The sequence below is a fragment of the Benincasa hispida genome, chromosome 1, assembly GCF_027475165.1.
Source record: "Benincasa hispida cultivar pf3 chromosome 1, pf3_genome.v1.1, whole genome shotgun sequence".
Taxonomy (NCBI): domain Eukaryota; kingdom Viridiplantae; phylum Streptophyta; class Magnoliopsida; order Cucurbitales; family Cucurbitaceae; genus Benincasa; species Benincasa hispida.
The window spans coordinates 82360992-82388053 of NC_143478.1; the positions used below are offsets into that span (position 1 = coordinate 82360992).

At 38.0% G+C, this 27062-nt stretch overlaps 1 protein-coding gene across 1 annotated transcript; it reads right to left on the bottom strand.

The window, feature by feature from the left end:
• Positions 1-670: 670 nt before the first annotated feature.
• Positions 671-15289, bottom strand: LOC150038767 (uncharacterized). The gene is made up of 7 exons (XM_090314392.1): positions 15187-15289; positions 14984-15102; positions 14607-14726; positions 14205-14506; positions 13729-13925; positions 3337-3591; positions 671-966 (listed from the first exon to the last, which is right to left on the bottom strand). Exons 1-7 carry the CDS (start codon positions 15287-15289, stop codon positions 671-673), a joined length of 1392 nt encoding a protein of 463 aa, XP_090170518.1.
• Positions 15290-27062: the final 11773 nt, after the last annotated feature.

Consider the following 27062-nt stretch of genomic DNA (forward strand, 5'->3'; position numbering starts at 1 on the left):
GAATTAGGCTCAACAAAAATAAAAAATTACTGAATTGAAATCTAAACTAAGAAAGCAAGTAAGTTTAAAGCCTGGTTGCCTCTAGAAAGTGCAAATATTTATGGTCGATTGCTCGACCGTGATGGCTCATTTTCATATGTAGATTGGTGAGTCCAACCGGTAGGCGATGTCAAAGTAATCCAAAGATTCACCATCATGGAAGACCTTCAGCCTGTGCCCATTTACTTTTTGAACTTTTCTTGTCTCAAGATTAACAACGTCTACTGCACCATAAGGATGAACGTGAGAAACACCAAATGGGCCAAGCCACTTGGATCAAAGTTTACCAGGCATAAACTTCAATCGAGAGTTGTATAGAGGACTTTTTCCCTACCTGAAATTCTTTGGGTGCAATCATCCTGTCATGAAAATCTTTCGCCCTTTTCTTATAAATCAGAGAATTGTCAAAACATTCTAACCTGAGCTCTTCCAACTCTTGAAGCTGTAAAAGTTTGACGTCCCCAGCTGCCTCTAAATCCTAGTTGCACTTCTTAACTGCCCAATATGCCTTATGCTGGATCTCAACTGGAATATGGAAAGCTTTTCCATAGACCATCCTATAGGGAGACATCCTAATAGGAGTCTTGAAGGCCGTCCTGTAAGCCCACAAAGCGTCGTCAAGTCGAAAACTCTAATTCTTCCTTCCTGGGTTGACCACCATTTCCAAAATATTTTTCACTTCCCTGTTGGACAACTCTGCCTGCCCATTAGTTTGAGGGTGGTATGGCATGGCAATACGATGTTGTACACAATGCTTATTCAACAAGGAAGTAATGACTCGACTGCAAAAGTAGGATCCTTGGTCACTGATTATTGCTTTAAGGAAACCAAACCTACACAAAATGTTAGTCTGCAAGAAACATGCAACTATTTTAGGATCATCAGTAATAGTGGCCTTTGCTTCCACCCACTTGGAAACATAGTCCACTGCAAATAAAATGTACTTGAATCCACAAGAAGAAGGAAAAGGTCTCATAAAGTCAATCCCCCATACATCAAATACCCCACATAAAAAAAAAGGGACTTGTGGCATTTCAATCCTACGGGACAAACCTCTTGACTTTTGACAACGTTTGTAAGTCTTACAAACAAAGTATGCATCCCTAAATAAAGTGTCCCGATATCAACCTGTATCTAAAACTTTTTTACCAGTTCTCTTGGGATTGAAGTGTCCACCATATACATGCTTATGACAGAATTCTAAAATAGAAAAGAACTCATCATTAGGGACACACCTCCTAACTACCTAATCAGCACAAAATTTCCAAAGAATAGGGTCCTCCTAGACATAATACTTGTTGGGGTTAATACCTTAAATCTCGTAGAGTCCTGTAGTTTGTAAACACTTGTATGAACAAAAATCGTTGCGATTTATAATATATGATATTTTATTCACTTCAGTCTATGAAATATTTGATATTTTAGTTGCATTAACCACAAACAATTAAACTAAGATCCATGGTTATCGTTGTAACTTAAACATGTATGTGGAGACATATAAGTTGATCGTTTTTTAAGTGATAACCTAAATGGTCTGTAGTATATGGATAAGGAGGGATACCTTATCCTGGTGACACTATGAGTATGGATCGCTTTGTAGGTGTTACAAATATTGTAAAGTACTATAAATGATATGATCCTGATCATTCATGTATTAGACATGCGAGCAGGGATATCCTATACAAAGGAGTTTGTATAAGACCGGACTACGAAATGTTTAGTTTCGTTATATAACGCCATTCATAATTGAGAATTTCATTTCACTAGGATGACCATAGGTAATGTGACTTTAATCCTGAGTGAGTTGTGAAATCTTGCCTTTGAGGGCGGTCCTTTGATTTGTATGGGTGAGAGTGACCAGATCGTCGAAACAAGCTTACCATTTTGGGGATTCGTCTGATTGAGGAGCTGGGAACTCAACTACATAAGATGGAATTCATTCCTTCCTCAAAGCAGGGGTAAGTCGATAAATTGCTCCCTTAAAGGCTGATTCCGGGGCTTGAACAATGTGGCGTCACATCCTCTCTTAGCCCGAGAGGGGTTTAGTCATAGTGAGATTATGATCTATTATTCATTAGAGAAATTAGTGGTACTTAAGGAGTTAGATGTACTTACGAGCGATTTGTCGAGGGTCATTGTACTGTTGATTGGTTATATCCAATGAACACAAAAATATATCTGTAGTGCGAAGAGTGCAGCTATCGATCTTCAGTGGAGTGCCCGACAGTTAACGGATTGTGGATAATGTGATTAAAAAGTTTAGTCAGTTATTCACGTACTGTTGGAGCTTCAAGCTACAGATCTATAAGGTCCCCTTGGTAGCTCAATGGATTCAGGTTGAGAATTAGTTTTTGGGTTATTTTGAAATGTTTAAATCAACAAGAGGGAATTTGATTATATATGATATAATTAAATTAATTAAATTATATATGATATAATTGATATGATGTAGTTGATATATTATTATTTGATTGAAGGAACTAATGTTTGAATACGATTCAAATATAATTTATATGAATTAGATTCATAGTAATTAAATTTAATATAAATATGATTTATATTAAATGCTATAAAAAGAGAAAAAGAACTATGGTTTATGTATTGTATATGATGCAATATTAAATTATAGGTTATAAATATAATATGATAAGTTAGTTATTATATTTATTTATAATTTATTAATTATATGATAATTAAATTTATTTTTTTCAATAACCGACCTTAGTAGATGGTTATACGGTATTATGGCAAATGAGTGGAATAAAGATGAAAAATAGTTTTATCTAATCATTCAACATAACATAGCTCACATAATTAACTATCGAGTGACTATATGATAGCATCGAGTTTACTACACGATAGCCTTGAGTCTAAACGATCGAGTATCAAGTCTATGCGATAGACTTCCATCTTCTACACGATAGTTCACTCACTCACTCGATTGTCTCCTCCTCCACTCCAATCTTTCCCTCTAACCAAAATAAGCTAGAGCCCATCCCTCTTGGATTCTCACTCTGAGAATACCAAGGTAATCTAGTGGTAGTGTCCAGATCTATTTGAGGATCGAGTTGATACTTGTTGCAGGTGTTCGAGGGAGTTCGAGTTGCTCGTTGCGTTCGAGTTTGATCGAGGGATACACTTGAAGAAAGGTTCTTCAAAGGTATTGTTTCTTAATCCCTTGTATTTATTTCAAAGCATGTTGTAATTTATAGGTCCTCTGTATTAAGAGTTCCTTCAATACTTTGACTCACTTTCTATTTTGTCTTGTCTACCTATTCATTCTATAAGGGAACTCACCAGTGGTCAAGTAATTCACAATGTCAGCATACCAGGGAGTTATAGAAATACCATCTTCCTGCATCAGTGCATGGTTAGGGAAGTCTCCATCAAAACTGAGACAACCTCCATCAGCTGCAATCCTGCTCAGGTGATCGGCGACATTATTCTCACATCCCTTTCTATTCTGAAGTTTCAGGTTAAACTCCTGGAGGATAAGAAACCACCTCATAAATCTGGGCTTGGACTCCTTCTTGGACATCAGATAGCGTAAAGCTGCATGATCAGAAAAACAACTACTTCATATCTAATAATATAAGAACGTTTCTCAAGAGCAAAGTTAACAGCTAAGAACTCATTTTCTGTCGTGGTGTAGCTGCATTGAGCTGGGTTAAGGGTCTTCGTGTTGGGGTTTATGCCCTAAAGTCTCATGTCCTGTAGTTTGTAAACAACTTTGTAAGAACACTTGTGATATATAATATATATGATATTTACTTTACTTCTTGCGTTTGCACATTTAGATGCTTTTATTTTACCACAAACCAATAAACTTAATATCCCTTGTTGTCTTTATGTAACTTAAGCATGTATGTAGTGACATACAAGTGGATCATGTCTTAAGTGACAACCAAAATAGTCTGTAGTATATGGATATAGAAGGGAAACCTTATCCTGGTAACACTACGAACGCAACTCGCTTTGTGGAATTGTTACAAGTGTTGTGACTTATCACAGATGATCTAATCCTGATCATTCGTGTAGTGGACATGCGAGCGGAGGAATCCTGTACAAAGAGTTTGTATAAGACCTGACCTCGAAGTGTTAACGTCTCGCCATATAACTCCATTCATAATTGAGACTTCACTTCACTAGGATAACCATAGGTAACATGACCTCAATCCTGAGTGAGTTGGGAACTCCTACCCTCAATCCTTTGATTTGCATGGGTGCCAGTGGCCAGAGCACCGACTCGAACCTACCACTTTGAGGTTTCGTTTGATTTGGGAGCTGGGAACTTAGCTTCACAAGATGGAGTTCACTCCTTCTCCGAAGCAGGGGTAAGTAGATAGATTGCTCTCTTAAGGGCTGATCCCGGGACTTAAACGATGTGGCGCCACACATCTTCTCATGGCCTGAGAGGTGTTCACACATAGTAGAACTATGTTGTATTGTTCATTAGAGAGATCAGTGGTACTTAAGGAATAAAATGTAACTACAGAGGGGAATGTCTGTGAAGGGTCATCGTACTGATGATTGATTATATCCAATGGACGTAGAAATATATTTATGGCAAGGAGAGTTCAACTGTCGGTCTTTAGTGGAATGCCTGGCAGTTAATGGATGGTGGATATCGTGACTAAAGAGTTTAGTCAACTATTCACGTACTGTTGGAGCTTCTAGCCATAGGTCGATAAGGTCCCCTTGGTAGCTTGGATACAAGTTAAGAGTCAGCTTTTGGGTCATTTTGAAATATTCAAATTGACAAGAGGGAGTTTGATTATATATGATATAATTAAACTAGTTAATTATATATGATATAATTAACTTTATGTATGAGATACATTAATTTGGAGGAAATTGGATGTAAATATGATTTATATCTAGTGGAGGAAAAATACTATGATTAATATATGATATTAATTCATAAGTTATGAATATAATGTGATCATATTCATTGTCTATTAATTGGACGGTTAAAAAGGTAATGGGACGACATCTCTTTTGTTTTAATTATGGATGAGTAAGTTGAAAGATCATTTTGAGATGCATAAATAGCTCACGGTGTGTTAAGCGTGGGATGTGCGGACATTGTGTTGAAGTGTGTCATCGCTTAGAAAATCTGTGTCTATATGAGTGCCTGAACGATCGCTTACCTATACGATAGTGCTAAGCGATCAACAATTACAGCCCCACGCGCTATTTACTGAATGATCGTTTACCTTTTCTTAAGCTATCGTTTAGTGCCCGATATTTACTAAACGATCGTATAGACGATCGCCTAGTTTTTTTACACGATCATTTAGACGATCACTTACCTTTTCCCACCCGATCGTATACTTCACCTAAACGATCAAGGATTTTTCTATATGATAGACGAACATATCTCCCACTTGCTTGATCGTTGTATACGATCTCTCTTCCTCCTTCCCTTTACCAAATCCGAACAAATCCCACCCTTTGGATTCTCACTCCAAGCATACTGAGGGCTCTGAGTGGTGGTGTCATCTCCGTTTCCTTCTGTTTGTGTGGAGACTGTTCGAGGTAGACGATTGGGTTTTGCTGAGTAATAGTTTACCGTCTCAGCAAAAGCGAGATTTGCTATGAAAAAGAAGCCTTCAACTGGTATGATCTCTCGATCTCTTATTTACTGTTCCTTTGAGTATGTCAATATTTTAGCATTATGAATGTATTTTAGTATGTTTGAATGTATATGTGGAAATTCTGTTACAATGAATTAGAAAGATCCGCTTCTGCTTATAGGTGCTCTTGAATAAAAGTTCCTTCACTTCAAAGCATAGTAGATCATGTGATGTTTCTTATCAATCTTTTGCCCCAAAACCACTCCTACAACATGCTCGCTCGCATCGCATATAATCTCGAAGGGAAGATCCTAACGAGGAGCCTGAATGACCAGAGTACATGACAGAGCGTTCTTCAGTACATCAAAACTTTTCCTACATTCATCGTTAAAATCAAAGGACATATCCTTTTGAAGAAAAGAGGTCATCGGCTGAGCAATCTTACTAAAGTCTCGGATAAACCTGCGATAGAAACCTGCATGACCAAGAAACGAACGAACCTCCTTCACATTTGTGGGGTAAGGGAGCTTAACAATAACATCAATCTTGGCAGGATCTATCTCTATGCCATGCTCAGATACAATATGCCCTAATACAATGCCACGTGAGGCTATGAAATGACACTTTTCAAAATTCAGTATCGAGTTAGACTTAATGCATCTCTCTAGCACCCTAGATAAATTAGACAAGTAATCAGCAAATGTGTTTCCATACACAGTAAAGTCATCCATAAATACCTCCATGCATTTCTCAATAAATTAAAAAAATATGCTCATCATGCATCGTTGAAAGGTGACAGGAGCATTACATAGTCCAAATGGAATTCTTTTGAAAGCGAAGGTACCATAGGGACGTGTAAAGGTCGTCATCTATTGGTCCTCTTGGTTAATCGAGATCTGATAGAAACCCGAAAAACAATCAAGAAAATAGAAGAAAGGCTTACCGACTAACCTTTCAAGCATCTGGTCAATAAAGGGAATGGAGAAATGGTCTTTTCTAGTTACAACATTTAATTTTCTCAAAATGTTCGGGCGGCGTACGAACGTTGGACACGGGAAAACGAGAAGGCCCGAGCCTATATCTTGGCCAGTCTTAGTGATGTGTTAGCTAAGAACCATGAGCCCATGGTCTCAGCACGTGAGATCATGGAGTCTTTGCGGGGAATATTCGGACAACCGTCTGGACAGCTCAATCATGAGACTCTAAAACACATCTTTAGCTCTAAAATGGAGGAAGACACCTCTGTTTGTGAACATGTGCTTAATATGATGGCCCACTTTAACGTGGCGGAGATGAATAGGTCTAAAATCGATGAGGGCAGTTAGGTTAGCATTGTTCTGCATTCATTGCCGGAGAGCTTCCTCCACTTTGTTAGCAATACAATTCTTAATAAAGTGGACTATACCCTTACCACTCTCCTCAACGAGTTGCAGATTTACCAATCCTTGCTGAAAAGTAAGTAGAAAAAGGGAGGTGAGGTAAATGTTGTCTCGTCTTCTAAAAGGTTTCATCGAGGTTCAACCTCAGGAACAAAGTCTTCACCTTCAACTTCTTACTTTGGAAAGGGGAAGAAGAAGAAGGGTGGTAAAGGGAAAGGGAATGCGCCTGCTAACCCGCCACCTGTCCCCTAGAAGAAGCATCCACTGCCGGTTGAAAAAGGAAAATGTTACCACTGTAACCAGGATAGACACTGAAAGAGGAATTATCCTCGTTATTTAAAAGAAAAGAAGGCAGCCAAGGCTAAGGCCAAGGCAGACAAAGGTAAATGTGATTTACTTATGTTAGAAACTTGTTTAGTGGAGAATGATGATTTTGCTTAGATAATTGATTCGGGTACCACTAATCATGTTTGTCCTTCTTTTCAGGGGATTAGATCCTGGCGACAGTTAGAGGCTGGTGAGATGACGTTGTGAGTAGGCACCAGGCATGTCGTATCAACTGTGGCAGTGAGAGGAATCCAGTTAACTTTACAAAATAGGTTTCTTGTATTAAAAGATGTCTTTGTTGTTCTTGAACTAAAAAGGAACCTTATTTCTGTAAAGTGTCTGTTATAATGCAATTACACTCTTTCTTTTAAATTAAATAAAGCGTTTATTCATAAGGATGGTGTTGAAATTTGTATAGCTAAACTGGAAAATAACTTGTATATGCTAAGATCGTTAGCCTTAAGTTCCCTCTATAACATAGAGATGTTTAAATCTGTCGTAACTCAATATAAACACCAACGAGTTTCTCCAAAAGAAAATGCCCAACTTTGTCACCTTCGATTAGGGCACATCAATCTTAATGGGATTAAGAGATTGGTGAAGAATGGCCTTCTAAGTGAGTTAGAAGAAATTTTTTTACCAATGTGCGAATCTTGCCTTGAGGGTAAGATGATTAAAAGACCTTTTACTGGAAAAGGTTATCAAGCCAAAAAGCCTCTAAAATTAGTACATTCTAACCTTTGCTGTGAACCCCGAATCCTAATTTCTCTACTTGAGTACATTCCCTACTGAGATCAGTGTGATGAGTAGGTTGATGTGGAAGCTAGTGTGGAATGGTAGAGAAAAGAATGGAAAATTAGAAGAAAAGAGGAAATTTGGAACTTTGACTTTTGGGGAAATTTGGAAAATTTTGCTAAGTATAGAATTTTGTGTGTTGATGCGTTGGAAGGGTGGTATTGATGCGTTGGAAGGGATGGTGGTGAGGGCATGCGGCTGAAGGAGGAAAAGTGGAGGTGATGCGTTGGAAGGCAGCCCATGCATCGAGTAGCCTCAGCAAGCGCCCTTACCCAATGTATCGAGCGACCAACCAAGTGCCCATGCCATGCGTCAAGCAGCCTTGACCAGACGCCCTGCTCATGCATCGAGTAGCCTCAGCCAGATGCCCTGCCAATGCGTCGAGCGGTCACGCCCATGTAGTGAGTACCCTACCGAGCAGCCATGCCCGTGTGTTGAGGTGCCCTGCCATGCAGCCAAGCGCGCAGCCCATATGGCCAAGCACGCCCATGTGACCGAGCGAGTGAGCGATAGTCAGCATACACCACACGCCCATGTGTCGAGTGGCTAGCCTGTGCAGCACGCCTATGCGTTGGTGGCTAGCCCCATGTGCCCATGCCAAGCAAGCCGTGCAATGCTACCTAGTGAGCCATGCATCGAGGATGGATGGTCACCCTATGCGTTGGTGATGGTTAGCTCCTTGCGATGGCAAAGTTGAATTGTAATGATAGTAAATTGGCTTGCTATGCGTTGATTATAGGCTATGCATTGAGTATGGACTATGCGTTGAACATCCAAGATTTGGACACATATAAAGGATGAGATCACCTAAAAAATGTCATCAAACCATGTGTCTTCTTGAGAGGAAAGCCTTAAGCCTTAAGAATTTGAGGTGGTGGCATCAGATTGGAAGCTTATGCGTTGGCTACACAGGAGGAAGACACTTAAGTTGCGCTGATCAAAATGATGTGTTGGTAGTGTGTGGGAGAAACACCTGGCCATGCAGCAAAGTAGGTGGTGTCAACTTTGGAGAAGGTTTGGACGCCTATAAATAGGTCAAAATTCAAAAATACAGTAAAAAGAGTGGGAGAGTTGAGCAAGCCTTGCGTTGGAGCCAAATCCATGTGTTAGTCATAGAATTTCAAAGAGGACGCATTGGACAGTAAAGTCTGAAGAGAACGCATCAACTTGGGACGAGGAGTTCTCCCAATTTACTCGTGCGTTTGGAGTGATTTCAAAGCCACCTGAAATCTCTGAGAGTCTAGTTTTCAGGGTAGGGCTGCGAAGGAAAAGCTCGAAGGGATCGGGCTAGAAACTGATAAGAAGTCAGAAGGGTCAGACTGTCGAATCAGTGGGCCAGTCTTGAAGATTCTGTGATTCCGGCCAAACCACGAGGAGTTCTGAGCTCAAATTTTGGGGTAAGATTTCTGAGACATTTTAGAATATGTTTGTAAGTATCTCAAAATAATATTTTAAACTACGAGTAATCTAAGCTGTAAGTTGAATCTGGATTCTAGGGGTGAAAAGGGAGCTCGAGGTAGAAAAGGGAGCTACTAGAGTGAAAAGCTCCTAAGCAATCAAGGTGAGTGGCTAAAACGTTTTGACTAAAACATTTGCTTAAAATGTTTGATTACAACGTGTTAAAGAAAGCATGTTTTAAAGAAGATTATTCTCATGCCAACTAGTTTTACAAAGTGATTCCAAGCAAACTGTGAGTTATGTTTTAAACGCATGCATGTATGAGAAATTGTTGAAAAGCTATTTATATGTGTTAAATATACTCAACATGCATTAGTACCTTTAAATCCATGTTTTTATATGTGTTATACTTTACATGCTTTAAAGAGAGAAAGTCATTTATGACTAGTTTTACTTAAAACGTGATACCGAAGGACGTTGAGAAGGTATCCGCCCAACTAGATACCGAAGGACATTTGAGAAGGTATCTATTGGTACTAAAGGACGTTTGAGAAGGTACCAAACCAACCAGATACTGAAGGACGTTTGAGAAGGTATCTGAACAGAAGTACCTAAGGTATGACGGTACTTAGTATGGCCACGTGCACGTAGGTAGAGTCAGAGATTGAGCAAAAGGGTTCTCTCTTGACTAGTAGTTGGTGTTGGGATTGTTTTTACCCACAGTAGGGTTATCCTCAACTGAGAAACAGTTTTACTGTTTTATGAGTAAAATAGCTTTATATGTTTCATGCTTGGAAAATGTTTATACTGTAGTACAAGTACTGTAGAAGCTTATATTTCAATTAAACTCTTTATTGAGATTTTGCATGAGAATCAATTATCTTTCTTAAGTCACTCACTGGGCGCAAGCTCACCCCGTTTTCAAATGTTTTCTTCCCCCCCGCCACAGGTAGCGGTCAAATCCTCTGAAGATAGCTCTGCATCTGCTCTGCCACTAAAGGATAAAAGATTTGTAACCGTCTGTTTAGGTGGTTACTATTAATATTGTACACATGTTACTGCTGTTCATATAGGGACTAGAGTTTGTGGGCTTTGGGACTTGTGAATCTAGTGTTGTAATGACTCTAATTATGTTATGTTTTGGCCTAAAGATATTCCGCTGTATATGAGTTTTATATTGGTATCTGAGTTATTCCACAGCAGTTAGTAGGCAATAAGTGTCAACCACAGGGTTGATAGTCACGCCCTTTCCTAGGCTAAGAGAGTGGTCTAGGGCGGGGTGTGACATTTGCGGTCCTATGAATGTACGAGCTCGAGGAGGCTATGAGTACTTTATCAGTTTTACTGATGATTACTCGAGATATTGGTATGTCTATCTGTTGCAATGAAAGTCTGAATCTTTTGAAAAGTTAAAATTATTTAAGGCTAAAGTTGAGAATACTTTGGATAGACGAATTAAAAAACTTCGATCACATCGAGGTGGAGAGTTTTTGATTATGAGTTCCAGGATTATTTATTAGAACATGGAATCGTTTCCCAACTCTCGACACTGGGTACACCTCAGCAAAATGGTGTAGTGGAAAGGAGAAATAGAACCTTGTTGGACATGGTTCATTCGATGACGAGTTATGCTTCCTTACCAAACTCGTTTTGAGGTTTTGTAGTGGAGACTGCGACATACATTCTCAACTGTGTTTTGTCTAAGAGTGTTGCACAACATATGTGCTTGAGACAAATCCCAAGAAGTTGGAATCACGATCGAGGTTGTGCCTCTTTATAGGCTACCCCAAAGGTACATGAAGAGGTTACTTTTATGATCCATCCGAAAATAAGGTGTTTGTTTGAACGAATGCTACTTTCCTAGAGGAAGATCATATCAGGGAGCATAGTCCACGTAGTAAAGTCGTGTTAAGTGAGCTTTCCAAAGAAACTATTGAAACTTCAACAAGAGTTGTTGAAGGATCTGCTTCATTAACCAGAGTTATTGATGATAGTTCATTTGGTAGGTCGGTTCCACCTCAAGAGTTGAGGGATCCTCGCCACAGTGGGAGGGTCACAAACCCACCTGATCGCTATATGGGTTTCACGAAAATCCTAGCTATGGTAGCAGATGGCGATGTTGAGGATCTGTTGTCCTATCAAAAGGCAATGAAGGATGTTGACTGGGATGAATGGGTCAAATCCATGAATCTCGAGATGGAGTTGATGTACTTCAACTCGGTAGGGTATCTTGTAGATCAGCCTGATGGGGTAAGACCTATAGGTTGTAAATGGATTTACAAGCACAAACGGGGTGCTGATGGGAAGGTGCAAACCTTCAAGGCTCAACTTGTTGCAAAGGGTTATACCCAGGTGGAGGGATTCGACTATGAGGAGACTTTCTCACCTTTCACCATGTTAAAGTCGATCCGCATCCTCCTGTCCATTGGCACTTATTATAATTATGAGATCTGGCAAATGGACGTCAAAACGGCTTTGCTGAATGGCAATCTTGAGGAGACCATTTACATGATGCAACCTGAAGGAATCATTGCCTAAGGTAAAGAGCAAAAAGTTTGCAAACTGAATCGTTCTATTTATGGGCTGAAGCAAGCTTCTCGATCTTGGAATATTCGGTTTGATGCTGCGATCAAATCGTATGGCTTTGACCAAAACGTTGATGGACCTTGTGTTTACAAGAAGATAGTCAACAATTTAGTAGCTTTCTTAGTGTTGTATGAAGACAATATATTACTCATTGGGAATGATGTAGGTCTACTGACTACAGTTAAGAACTGGCTAGTGACCCAATTCCAAATGAAACAAAGTGCTTGCGTTGTTTTAAGAACTGGCTCAGTTTGTTTTGGATATACAGATCTTTCGGGATCGTAAGAACAAAGTGCTAGTGCTGTTTTAGGCATCATATATTGACAAAATCCTTCTCAAGTACTCGATGCAAAACTCCAAAAGGGGTCTACTACCATTTAGGCATGGAGTCACTTTGTCTAAGAACATGTGTCCTAAGATACCTCAAGAGGTTGAGGACATGAGACGGGACCCATATGCATCTGTCGTTGGCAGTTTAATGTATGTGATGCTTTGCACTAGGCCAAACATCTGCTATGTTGTGGGAATAGTCAGTAGGTATCAGTCTAATCCAGGCTAGGGTTACTGGATACACGGATTCTGATTTTCAGGCTGATAAGAACTCTCGAAAGTCCACTTCAGGGTCAGTATTTACTCTTAACGAAGAAGCTATAGTGTGGTGAAGCACTAAGCAGAGGTGCGTTGCCGGCTCCACGATGAAGGCTGAGTATGCAGCGACTTGTGAAGCAGTTAAAGAGGTTGTCTGGCTCAGGAAGTTCTTGACAGATCTGGAAGTTGATTCAAATATGTCGAGGCCCATGACCCTTTATTGTGACAATAGTGGTGCTGTGGCGAACTCCAAGGAGCCCAGGAGTCACAGGTGCGAAAAACACATAGAGCGGAAGTATCATCTGATCTACGAGATAGTGCATCGAGGAGACGTGATCGTCACAAAGATTGTCTCGGAGAAAAATTTTGCTGATCCGTTTACGAAGGCTTTCACGACTACAGTGTTGTAGGGTCACCTTCACAGCATGGGTCTACGGGATCGCCCACGACTGGACTAGGGCAAGTGGGAAATTTTGTTGCACTCCCCACTTTTCTTTAGGACAAGTGGAAGATTGTTGGGGTTTGTGCTCTAAAGTCTCATGTCCTATAGTTTGTAAACAACTTTGTAAGAACGCTTGTGATGTATAATATATATGATATTTACTTCACTTATTGAGTTTGCACATTTAGATGTTTTTATTTTACCACAAACCAATAAAATTAATATCCTTGGTTGTCTTTATATAACTTAAGCATATATGTAGTGATATACAAGTGGATCATGTCTTAAGTGACAACCAAAATAGTCTGTAATATATAGATATAGGAGGGAAACCTTATCCTGGTAAATTTACGGATGCGGCCCGCTTTGTGGAATTGTTACAAGTGTTGTGACTTGTCACAATGGCCTGATCCTGATCATTCATGTAGCGGACATGCGAACGGGGGCGTCCTGACCAGAGTACATGACAGAGCGTTCTTCAGTACATCAAAACTTTTCCTGCATTCATCTTTAAAGTCAAAGGCCAAATCCTTTTGAAGAAGAGAGGTCATCAGCTGAGCAATCGTACTAAAGTCTCGGATAAACATGTGATAGAAACCTGCATGACTAAGAAACGAGCAAACCTCCCTCACATTTGTGGGGTAAGAGAGCTTAGCAATAACATCAATCTTGGCAAGATCTACCTCTATGCCATGCTTAGATACAATATGCCCTAATACAATGCCACGTGAGGCCATGAAATGACACTTTTCAAAATTTAGTACTGGGTTAGACTCAATACATCTCTCTAGCACCCTAGATAAATTAGACAAGTAATCAGCAAATGTGTCTCCATACATAGTAAAGTCATCCATAAATACCTCCAAACATTTCTCAAGAAATTCAGAAGATATGCTCATCGTGCATCGTTGAAAGATGCCAGAAGCATTACATAGTCCGAATGGAATTCTTTTGAAAGCGAAGATACCACATGGACATGTAAAGTTCGTCTTCTATTGGTCTTCCTGGTTAATCAGGATCTGATAGAAACCCGAAAAACAATCAAGAAAATAGAAGAAAGGCTTATCGACTAACCTTTCAAGTATCTGGTCAATAAAGGGAATGGAGAAGTGATCCTTTCTAGTTACAACATTTAATTTTCTAAAATCAATACACATCCTCCACCCATTCTGAACTCTAACAGGAATTAGACTACCCTCATCATTTTTCACCACAGTAATACCCATTTTCTTAGGCACTACATGAATGGGGCTAACCCATTCATTATCAGAAATAGGATAATACCTGTATCTAAGAGTTTGAAGACCTCTTTCATCATAACTTCTTTTAGTACAGGATTCGAACGTTGTTGGGGCTGTCACAAGGCTTAGCTCCATCTGCCAAAAAAATTCTAGGCATGCACACAGTAGGGCTAATACCTTTTATGTTGGCCAACGTTCATCTATTGGCCAGCTTGTATTTCTGCAAGACTTCTACCAGTTGTTTCTCTTTCTCCTCGGTTAAGTTCTTTGAAATGATTACAGGCAAGGTCTTAGCTTCCCCCATATAGGCGTACTTCAGATGGTCTGAAATCTCCTTCAACTTCACCTTAGGTGCCTACAAAACAGAAGGAAGCACCTTGTCAGAAGATTCATCATTAGAATAAGAGGGCATATATATCGACTCTGTCATAGACAAGGCGGCAAGCTCTCCAAGGGAAATCAAATCTCTTGAGTCATCCTTATCGTCGTCATAGATGTCCCATATAACCACCAGCTTAAGAGAGTCAAACACATCAATTTGGCATAAAGACTGTACCTATCCTATGGTGGAAGATTTCGTAGCATCGAAAATATTAAACTTAACCAACTCACCATCGTTACAGATAAGGTGCCCTCATCCACATTAATCTTAGTCTTTGTCATCTTCATAAAAGGCCGACCAAGAAAGATTGATGCAGATGAGATAGATGTGGGCTCTTCCATCTTAAGAACTTCAAAGATAACAGGGAAAATCAATCCATTAACTTGAACTAGGACATCCTCTATGACTCCTAAAGGGTGAATAAAAAACATACCAACTAATTGAATTACAATTCCAGTTTCAGTAAGGTCTTTTAATTTCAATTCTTGATGAATTGAATAAGGCATAACATTTATGGATGCACCCAGATCTAGCATGACCCTATCTATTTTTCTTTTTACATATAATACAAGGGAGAAAAAACATACATAGATCATTTTTTTTTCAGGATTTTTTTTTTTGAAGGATCACAGACATAGATTGACTTACCACCATTCTCTCCTTTTTTTGCTTGTCTCTTCTTCATGAAAAGCTCTTTAAGGAATTTGGGTATTTAGGAATCTGCTTGACTGCATCGAGGAGAGGAATATTGATCTCTACCCTTCTGAGCATCTCTAGAAGCTCCTTGTCCTTGTCTACCATCGGTTCTTTTGGCCTCGCAAGCTTGGAAGGAAAAGGCGCTTTAGGCACATAAGCATCTAAAAGAGGATAAGGGTGAGAAGATACTCCCTGTTTCTTTTCTGGTGGTATGACTATTTGATTTGAAGAAGTAGTTTCTGGGTTTTCCAATTTTGGCTCTTTCACTGACTCAGCAGGTGGCTCCAACTCCTTACCACTCCTTAGCATAATTGTACTTACATTTTCTCTGATAGACTCTGGGTGGGATGGGAGTTTGCCAGATTGTCTCTCCAATTTACTCATAGAAGTGGCTAGTTGAGAAACTTGGGTCCCCAAAGCTTCAATGGCATTCTTTGCATCATGCTGAAAACTCTAAGAGTTGTTATCAAGACTTTTGACAATAGCTTCTAAGGACATACCTGAACTCGATGGAGCTCCATGACTAGGCTGAGCCTGCTCGTTCTGTCCTCCTCATTTGAAGTTTGGGTGATCCCTTCACCCAGGATTGTGAGTTTGACTGAATGAGTCCCGCCTTCTATTATGCCCATTGAAATTATAGCCTCTAACTGCATTCACCTCAGGTATTTCTCCTTGCAGAGCACTTGGAAAAACGTTAGTTGTATGGTCAGCTCCATGACATACTAGCAAACAGTAGCGGGTTATCCAATTTCCACCTTCGCCAGCTGCTTCACAACATAAACTAGGTCAAATATTTCTTTCTTAAGTTCACTTACCTCGGACTTAACACTGACTGCAGGTCTAGTTCAAAATTTTTGAGAATTTGGTGCCATAGTAGCTATCAGGTTCATTGCCTCAAACGAGGTTTTATTGACTAAGGCTCCTTTTGCAGCTGCATCTATGCTGCTTTTGTCGGTATGCATCAGTCCCTCATAAAAGTACTGGATCAACAACTGGTCGAGATCTGATGGTGGGGAAACTTGGCACATGTCTTTTTGAATCATTCTCAATACTCGTGAAGGGTCTCCCCATTGAACTGCATAATGCTGTATATCTCCTTTCTGATAGTAGTAGCTCGAGATGCTGAGAAGAACTTTTCCAAGAATTACCCCTGCAACTCTTCCTAGGATGTGATGCTCCCAAGCGGAAGAATGTAGAGCCACTCCTTGGCATCTCCCTTCATCGAAAAGGGGAATGCTCTCATGTTTATCTACTCTTGGGTCACCCCATTTGGTCTCATCCCATTGCATACCACATAGAATTCCTTCAAGTGTTTGTGCGGGTTCTCACCTTGTAGACCAGAAAATGTAGGAAATAAGTGGATTAAGCTAGATTTAAGCTCGAATTTACCTGTTGTTTCAGGATAGGAAATGCATAGTGGCTGTTGAGTGAAGTTTGTGTTGCAAGCTCCTTGAGAGTATTTTCTCATTCAGCCATTACTGGTAAATTCTCAGGAACACTGTCTTCTCCAAATGCGTCTTCAACACAAATGTCTCTATCAAGCGCAACTTTACTGTTTCCTCTCTTTTCTGATTCTCCCCTCATCCCTGGAAATTTCTGCAAAATACAATTGTCTATGGCCCCTGGGATTGTGGATCATGCATCAAAAGAGAAAATCGATTAGGAAGGCAAACACTACAAGTCTCAAAAATCAAGAAATGGTGAGTATTCTCGCCTGTCACGCGGGCGACTCGGGTTCGATCCCGGGTAACAGCGCCAATTTGGTAGGCCGTTTGATTCACCATCGTCCATGAACCCGTGCTTCACAATTAATATTTATATGCACCAAACTAACTACATATACTAACAAGTAGTACAAGGGGCAAGTCCGGGTCGAACCGTAGAGAGACGATTTGTATTCCTTAAAAATTAATACTTGTAGGAAGTAACCCCCCTGGTTGTGAAAATTGTGAATAAAAATTGTAAGAAAACGAAAAGTGCATGTTGTAGAAGAATGCAAAAATTATCAGTTGAAGAAAATACTTAGCTTGGGTAATTCTAGTTTAATTCATACCTTTTCAATTCTATCATGGACTATTCAAAAGATGCGTGAGAAATTCGAATTGCAACTTAGCCTACTCGATTAGAATCCTAACTGATAGTCCATAAAATCAAGTTAATTAAAGGAAAAGTGAGGATCCTCAACTAATCCATCAATCAACAGGCATTAAGATTCAAGGCAATGCTAAGCCAAATAATTGATTTCCATCATCTAACCAATTAATTGAGAATTATCTAAGTTAGAAAGTAAATGCTTGCTAAATGGAATCCCAATTTAACACAACAAACTTACATAATCCTTGCTTCTAGGTGATGACTACTTAACGATTACAAATTAGGGTCAATCAAAGCAATCAATTATACATGCATAGCTAATTTGTCAGATTATCCCATCCAAGACAATTGAAGAATAAGCATAAGATAAATTCTCATAAATTCATAATAAATTCATAGAATTACATAGTAAAGTCTCAAGAATTGAATTGGAATGAAATTAAACTACAAAACCCAAGCCAAGTTCTTACCCTTTAGCCATGAAACATCTTCAAAATCGATATAATGTTGAAAGGGGAAGAAATTATTACAAAATTCGGGTGAAAAGAGAGGCTAAAACTAAGCTGGAATAGGGTGGTGGTGCTTAAAATTGAGTGTAAAAATTGTGATGTCATCGACTGAACCCCTGCATTACAACGCTAGGGAGAGCGTTGCAATGCTATAGCGCAATTGTGCTGAGCATCAGGCGAGTGTCACAGCGCTGTGTTTTGATTGCGCGTGTGGTAAGGTTGATCGTCCGTAAAACTACGTAGCGTTGCCAACACTGCTCTGCATCTGAGCATTCTGTCTTCTAGCATTGAGCTAGCATTGGACTGAAGCATATGAAGAGCGTTGCAACACTCGACAAGGCCGAATTCTTCATTCCTTCTGATAATAGGTTTCTAGTGTCGCTCTCAAACCCTTGCTATACAAATAATATTTATAAATCACCGAATTAACTACTTATACTAACTGGTAGTATAAGCGGCAAGTCTGGGGTCAAACCTCAGGAAAGCATGAAAGATTAGTTCATCAAGTTTGTTTTCAGTTAAAGTGATAAATAAGGGGGGATTGGTATGGTTGGATAATTGAAATTGCATGAAAATCAAAATGCAAGAAAAGTAAAGATAGAAACACAATTAATCAAGATGTCTTAGTTTAGAAGAATGGATTTGTTCAATTTAATTTAGATCACCGACCCAATTTATGTCTTAAATTTCTTGTTTATGCTTAGGCCCATTGATCGGGATGCCAACCAATGGTTCTAATTATCTAATTAGTCAAAATGCACGAAAAATGAATCTGATCCATACAAATTAACGAATTGCATTAAGATCTAGGGATTACGCTAAGATGAATGTTAATTTCCAACGTCTAATTAAACAGTCAATGCGGTTTTTTCTCTAGGTTGCTAGGAATAGTCCTTTTTGCCTAACTAATCTATTGCTTCCATGGGATTATTCTATAAATACGTGTCAGATATTACAAGGTAATCTCAAAAACGTTAAAACTACATGATAAAATTATTGGGCATTAATCAACAATTAAAATCATGTAATTCATACATATAGATTCAGATCAAAACCCATAAACAAGTTTGTATAAATCATTAAATTGAAATCTCAAAAATTACGTCGAGTTCCTCTGAATCCCTGAACTAAGAAACCAAAATCTTACCTTCCTATGGGGGATGAGAAGTTACAATTCGGCATTACTCTATTAACTACTAAAGAAACACCTCAAAATATAAGTGGATGAGGCAAAAGAGGGAAAATCGGCTGAGAGCCGATGGTGGGCATCCTCCCTTAACCTAAAACGAAGACTGCTATATATAGGGGTTGGTCGTAGTGTCGCATAGCTGCAAGTAGCGTTGCAATGCTGCCTAGTGCGTGCGTCCATCATCATGTTCGCAGTGTCCAACGTTGCAACGCTGCTTTATTTTGCCCAATACAGGTAACTACTACCTTATAGCATCGTGCAATGCTCGTCGGAGTGTTGCAATGCTCCATCTAGGGGTGTTTTCGTCCATTCACGTCCCTTTGAAGCTCGATTGCTCAAATTAGCTCCTAATTGCTCCAAATTAACCCCAACTGATTCCACCTATAAGATTCTCGATACATATAAAATCATCAAATAAACACATTAAACGTAGTAACAACCAAGAATTAAGTAGAGGAAAATAGCACATTTTCGGTGCTATCACCTTCTTCATTTGTTCAATTTGGCTCCTAACACCATTAATTTAACGTTTTTTTTTGTCTCGAATGCTTCATTCGACTACTTGTACGCTCGAGTCCTACAAATAATCAATTTAACCTAATTAAGTAGCTAAAAAACCCCGAGTTAAGTAGAGGAAGATAACACATTTTCGGTGCTATCAAGAGGAGAATAAAATTTTGGAGAGTAAAGAAGATTTAAGGCTTAGAGAAAATTCTACACAATAACACTAAGGATTTGTCTATTGTCATAGTTTCTATGCAATGGGAATTGTGTATTAAGTGTTGTGCATTGCCAAAGAGCCATAGGGAGGTCTTTATATAGAGAAGGACCAAGGATCTTTCTCAATATATTTTTCTTTTCTATAATTAATTAAATAACATTTATTTAATTGATTAAGCCATTTAGTTAAATAACATTTATTCAATTAATTAACCCAATTAAATAAAACTTATTTAATTTTGATTTGCACAATAATTAAATAATTACTTATACATTAAACTCAATTTAATGTATACATTTAATTATCATATACATCAAATGTATATGTGCAAAACCTCTATATTAATTAATTCTTTGTGAATCTAATTCATTTGAATTAATTAATTTGAATCTTATTGAAATATTACTTTCCAATTTGATTATAGATCATATCCATAATTAATTATATATTAATCACATTAAGTATCCTTTGAGCTAACGAGGGGACCTGGTGGACCTATAGATCAAAAGCTCCAACGACATGAGATTAATTGGTTAAACTCACTAACCAAGTTGATCAATATTCGTTAACGGTGGTTTCACTCCACTAAAGTCCCACAGCTGCACTCTTCTCACTATAGATATATTGCCTACGGATATAGACCAATACTAGCAAGTTAGTCTTTCACGAGTGTTTGTAACAGCAACTGGGTCAAATTACCATTTTACCCTTTGGTTAACTCTGGCTTCTTAACTATCAGTGCTCCTCTAATGAACAATTTGTTTATAGTCCAACCAATAAATAGAAACCTCTCTCAAGTCAATGAGAGGGTAGGACCCTTTGTTCAAGTCCTGAAGACACCACTTAAAGGAACACTCATCTACTTACCCTTAAGGTGGGAATGAGTGAATTCCATCTTGTATTCTTATATTTCCAGCTCTCCACTTGGTCTTGTCCCCAAAATGGTAGGCATATTGGGTCGACAATCTAGCCATTCTCACCCATGCAAATCAAAGGACAATCCCTCGTGATCAGGATTTCATAATATACTCAGGATTGAGACTAAGTTACCTACGTCATCCTATTGAAATTTGAACCTAACAACAATGTTACATCTAGTGGTTACTATTTCGTGGGCTAGTCTTATTCAAACTCATTGCATAGGATACTCCCATTGGTGTGCCACCTACACGAATGTGTTGGATTCTTATGTTTGTATCAAATAAAAAGTGGGTCGATCCATAGTGTTACCAGGATAAGGTACCCAACCTTATCCCTATACTGTAGACCTTTTAGGTTGTATCTTGAACATTGATCCCTGTATGTCTCCACATACAGTTCAAGACTTATAAGACAACCTTGGATGTTAGTTTATTGGATTTAGGGTTATTAAGACAAAATAGGCAACAATAAAAATGATATCATTTATTTATTTAACATCTATAACACTTTATTGATGACAGTCAATTAATAACATTTACTATCTATGAGTTTTAGGGCATAAAACCCAACAACCTTATCCTGGTGACATTACGAATGTGACCCACTTTGTAATTATTATAAACAATTTGATCCTAATCGTTCACGTAAAGATATGCGATTGGAAGTATCTTATACAAAGAGTTTGTATAAGACCAGACTGTGAAATGATTAATCTCTCTTTATTACACCGTTGATTGAAGAGATCAATATTTTATAGGATGACCATAGGTGACTCGATCTTAATCTTGAGTGAGTTTTGAACTTTTATCTATGAGGGAAGTCTTTTAATCTGTATGAGTGAGAGTGGCCAGATTCGCCGACTCATTAAACCTACCATTTTAGGGATTTGTTCGAGTAGGGAGCTAGGAACCTAGCTACACAAGATGGAATTTACTCATTCCTGTCTTTAGGGTAAATAGATGAATTGCTCCTTTCAATACTGATTCCGAGTCTTGAACAATGGGGTCCCTCCCTTTTACTAGTCCAAAAGGGTTTTGTTTATGGTAGGACGATAAACAAGTTGTTCATTAGAGAATCAGAGGGACTTAAGAAGTTGGATGTATTTATAGAGGTAAAACGGTAATTTGGCCCAGTTGTAATTACGAGGGATTTGTGAAGGGTCGATTTACTGTAGACTAGTTATATCCATAGACACAAAAATATATCTACAATACGAAGAGTGCAGTTGTGAGTCTTTAGTGAAATGACCTATAGTTAATGAATGTTGATTAATTAATTAAAGAGTTTAATTAATTAATCATGTATCTTTGAAACTTCTAATCTGTAGGTTCATAAGGTCCCCTTGCTAGCTCACTAAGGGTAAACAAGAATCAATTCATTTTGGATTAATTTGAATTGTTCAAATAAAATAAGAAAATTAATTGTATAAGATATAATTAATATAATGTATATAGATACATTATAATATAAAGTTAAATTTCAATAAGATTCAAAATTATACTTTATTATATGAGAGAGATAAATATTTGAATAAGATTTAAATATTATTTATATGAATGAGATTCATATAAAACTAGAAGCTAAAATTAATATGTATGTTTCATACTAAAACTATAGATTATATGAGAGAATAATGTATTTGAATAAGATTCAAATTTATAACTATAGGTTAAATTTAATATGAATGAGATTCATATTATAACTATAGATTAAGTTTAATGTGAATGAGATTCATATTAAAACTATAGTATATGAGAGAAAATACATTTAAATATGATTCAAATGTGACATTAATTAAATATATGATATTTAACTTGATATCAATCAATTAGATTAATTAAATTAAATTAAATTACTTAAATTAAATAGTATTTAATCTAATATTAAATTAAATATAAAAGTTTAACTCCCCATGCAGTTAGCAAAGGAGTTAACTTGAGATTGAGGGGAGTTATCTCTCCTCTCACTAGTTTTTACAAAATTGTTTTGTGAGTTTGAAAAACAGAAGAAGAGTTCTTCTGTAATGTGAAAGAGAAAAAAAAAAAAAAAAAAAAAAAAAAACTCTACACACATCAAATTCTCTCTCTCTTTCAAAAAGATTTTTACATGAATTTTTTCTGTAAAAATTGTTCTTCCCTTCTCCAAAGTAGAGATCCCACCATCTCGATTCTTGCTGGAGAATAGCAAGCAAGACCTAATGGTGGTGTCCTGTTGGAGTTCATGCAGAGAAGTTCGTGGTACGAAGTGTTCGTGACACAAAGAAGGAAAAATTCATGAAGGTATTCAATGGTAAGTCCTCTTCTTCCCCTGTAAAAGCATGCTTATGTATTTTATGTTTATCCTGTGTTTTGTACATTTCTCTGTTTATCTCGATTTCTAGAAAATTTTGAAAGCACATGCATTCACGAGCTTCTGCTGAGAAATTCAATTCTATCAACTTAAACATATTCCACTTGTATATCAACCACATACATGTTTAAGTTACATAAAATAACCTTGGATCTTAGTTTAATAGGTTGGGTTAATACAAACTAAATGTTAAATAAACAACTTATTATTTTATTATATAAATGCGTTGTGTATAAAGAATATATAAACTACAAAATCCACGAGATTTAGGGCAATAACCCCAACAATTGAAATATATGCAACAATGAATATGAAGTTCAATGATCCAAATATATTTATTATATGACATAATTGAAACACATGTAAAATGTGCATTATTTGCCGTAGATTTAGAATGGTTTTTAATGTGTTTTTTTTATCAGATTTGACGTGCTTGCTAGTGATTCCCAGAAATTCTGATCGAGAAGTGAAGTATACTTAAAATAAGCTAAAAATGACCAAATTAGGCTTAAAGAAATCAAAATCAAGTAATGACCCAAAGGACGTGAAGAGAAAAAAGGTGAAATGCTAAAGAAATCAAGGAATAGGGCATCATAACCCTAGCATTGCGACACTACCCCATTACGCTACAAAGCAGTAGCTGACTTAATTGGAGTGTAGCAATGCTAAGTGTAGCATTGAAATTCTACAACGTGAGGTGGAGATGGATTGCTAGCATCTGAGGTAGTGTAGTGTGATGACGGGCAGAAATGTACATTATTATAGACCTTTTATTTAGAATTATGAGGGCTATTAAGTAGAATATGCGGCGATTATACTAAGAATTCATGAGAAAATGAGCTTGCATTGATCGATATTAAGAATCTTGGCTAACGCACTATTATGCGTTATTTTGCGTCCAATTGTCTATTCTTGTAGCTAACGCAGGAATCGATTGCATGCGGGAAATATCTCCATCGCAGAGGCGAACGCATACATTCGACGCATGGATGTTGTGGCCATTAACCATATGCGTCCATTGCATAGAAGTTGCGGCTACAGAATTATAACCATAGTAGAGGGATGAACGCAAGGGTGGTGGAATGCCTCGATACTTCGGAAACCAAGCATGAAAGCATACCTCGGGAGTATCAAAAAGTGATGTTGACATTTCATCTACCACGTCGTTAGCAGCAGAGATTCAGAGTAGTCCATTACGCCGTTAGCTGCAGAATTTCAGAGAAAGACCATTAATGCTATTGCGATCAAGCTCTATAAATAGAAGCCTTGGAGCACAACTTGAAGCATCCGAGTTTCTGCCTTCGGGCAGATCCTTGTGATCCAGACGAAAGCATGAGAAGATAGTCTTGAGAGTTCTTCATTCCTTCTACCATTCTAAGTGACGATCGGAGCTCCGCCAGAGATAGATCTCGAGAGAGACTACTCCACCGCCCATCCATGGCACCACCGGCAGCCTTGACACACATCTGATGGACGTAAGACATTGCCCACCTGGACCCCCATATCTCTTTTAGCTCTGTATTGTATTACATTGTGGCTCAAGAGATTAATACATTTTGTTATCAATGCATTTCTCTATTTTCTTCGATTTCATCTTCATTTTCTTATCATCCTTTCCTTTCATTGCAAAGACTAAGTAAGATTGCTAGAGCATCGTATGCTTAATCATGTGGCATAGACATATGAAGCATGTAACAAACCATCGAGAGGTATGTGTTGCGCGGGTGTTGTGAGAAAATCCTATTTGCTTAATGTGATGCTGTAGCAATGCTTGTCTATGAGCTGATCAGTGGTAGCTAACTGCCGGGGAGGGTAAGTGGTGGAACGAATTAAGCAAAATAAGTAGAGTTCCTAGAGATAGGAATAATCTTATGTCAATCCTGTTTATGTGATTACCTTGTCTTATGAGCGCATCATTCATCATTTAGGCATACTTGAGAGAGTAGTCTAAAAACCAAATCTAGGCTTGAGAGAGTTAGATTAGATCGCATAGGCAAGAATAGAGGCTTAGAGATAAGCTCTTTTTGCTATTACATAGTGTATGCACCCTATAGATAGGATATGAAAGTATGCGGTCACATCGCATGTGTTCAGAAGTAGGATACGGTGGCATGCGGTCATCTTGTTTATGTGTGAGAGCACGTGAGCAAGAATAGAGACTTAGACATAAGGCCTCTCGACACTATCGCATATACATCGCATGCGTCTTCATTAAGTGTGTGTAGTATAATCACATAGCATGCGTTGGCTGGGGTTACCCTTGCAATCAAGCTTAGTGATGCGGTGAAGTCATCCCCGCTATTTTATCTATTTTCTCATGCATTTTATTACGCGTTAACAGTTGTCGTGTCTCTATCTCTCTTAGTCATACTTCCATTGCTTAATCTATTTAGTTAGAAGTAGGAGTAGTGCATAGCCCTTAACCTTCAATATTCTTTTATTCTTTGCCGCAACACATTACTTCATAACATTTAGCTACAAGTCCCTGAGTTCGACCTCGGATCGCCCCGAGAAACTTGCGATCTCGTTATACTTGGCGAGAAAGCAAGAAAACTTGTGGCAGGAATGCATGGTCATTGCATAAATTCTTAGACGCATATTGCATATTCCTTAGTCCAACGTATGACCAGCGACACATGGAGAACGATCGATAAACACATATTTATTTACTCCATTCTCCCCGCATCATAGCGCTGGAGTAGCAACGCTCAACCCTTTACGCTACAAGGCAGAAGTGATGCTTGAGGAGACAGTGTAGCTATGCTACAATTAGTGTAGTTTTACACTGCAACAGATTCAGACCAGCGTAGTTACGCTGTGTCTAAGTTGGCTTTCCTTATTTGAAGAATCTATTCATTTTGGCAAGAATTTTGTTCCAAATTGCTCATCCTTTATATATTTTCGATGCCATTCTGACCCAGAGGAGATCAAGGAGAGTTATTATGATCTTGAAGATGAAATCTGAGATTTAAGAGAGAGTTTATGCTTGAAATTTAGAGAATTGGGGAGATATTTTGAAGGTCGTTCGAGTTCCCGAGGTGACGATTGAGGTACGCTTGGATGATTCTTCTGTTCCCTTTTCTTTCTTTTAATCTTATACTTAAATTGATGTATGAAAATATGTTCTTTCAAGTTATGAGTGGCTAGACTCATTGTCTTAGGGTATGATGAAGTTGTTATGAATTTAGATTGAATTTAGTTCTTTTCATGGATGTTTGTTGAACACTTTGCTTTTTAATAGTATCATGTTTCATTCGTTAATCTATCATATTAATAGTTAGGTTAATAGTGAAAGCTGTTGATGGTAATTCCTATTGCCTTCTTTCTTAATTTGATTTCATGAGATTTAGTTTTCAATTAAGTTGCATGAGAATAGGTTATTTTTTTGGAGAAAGTAATCTTGAATTAAGTTTATAGACTTAGGCATAATGAGGCATAATGTTTATATATGATTCCATGAATTGGCTAGAATAGATCTAATGACGTAATTAATGAATTCAATACCTTAGAACACTTTTATTTTTTTATTGTTAAACACTTTTCTTGCTGTTCTTTTATTGTTTTTTGATGCGTTATTTTATCAGGTGAATTTATGAAAGGAATTGCAGTGATGGAAATGCGTTGTGCAACAAGTTTTCTCAGCAGAATCCAAGTATAAATCCTATTGAGTTTCCTGGTAAGTTCAGGGTCGAACTCAGGGACTAAGGAAAACCATATGCGGTAATAATTTTTAAGATCACTTTACGGTAACAAATAAATTAATGATTGGTTGGTTTGTTGTTTGCGGTGTAAAAAGTATGCAACAGATTTAAGAAAAGATTGATTATACG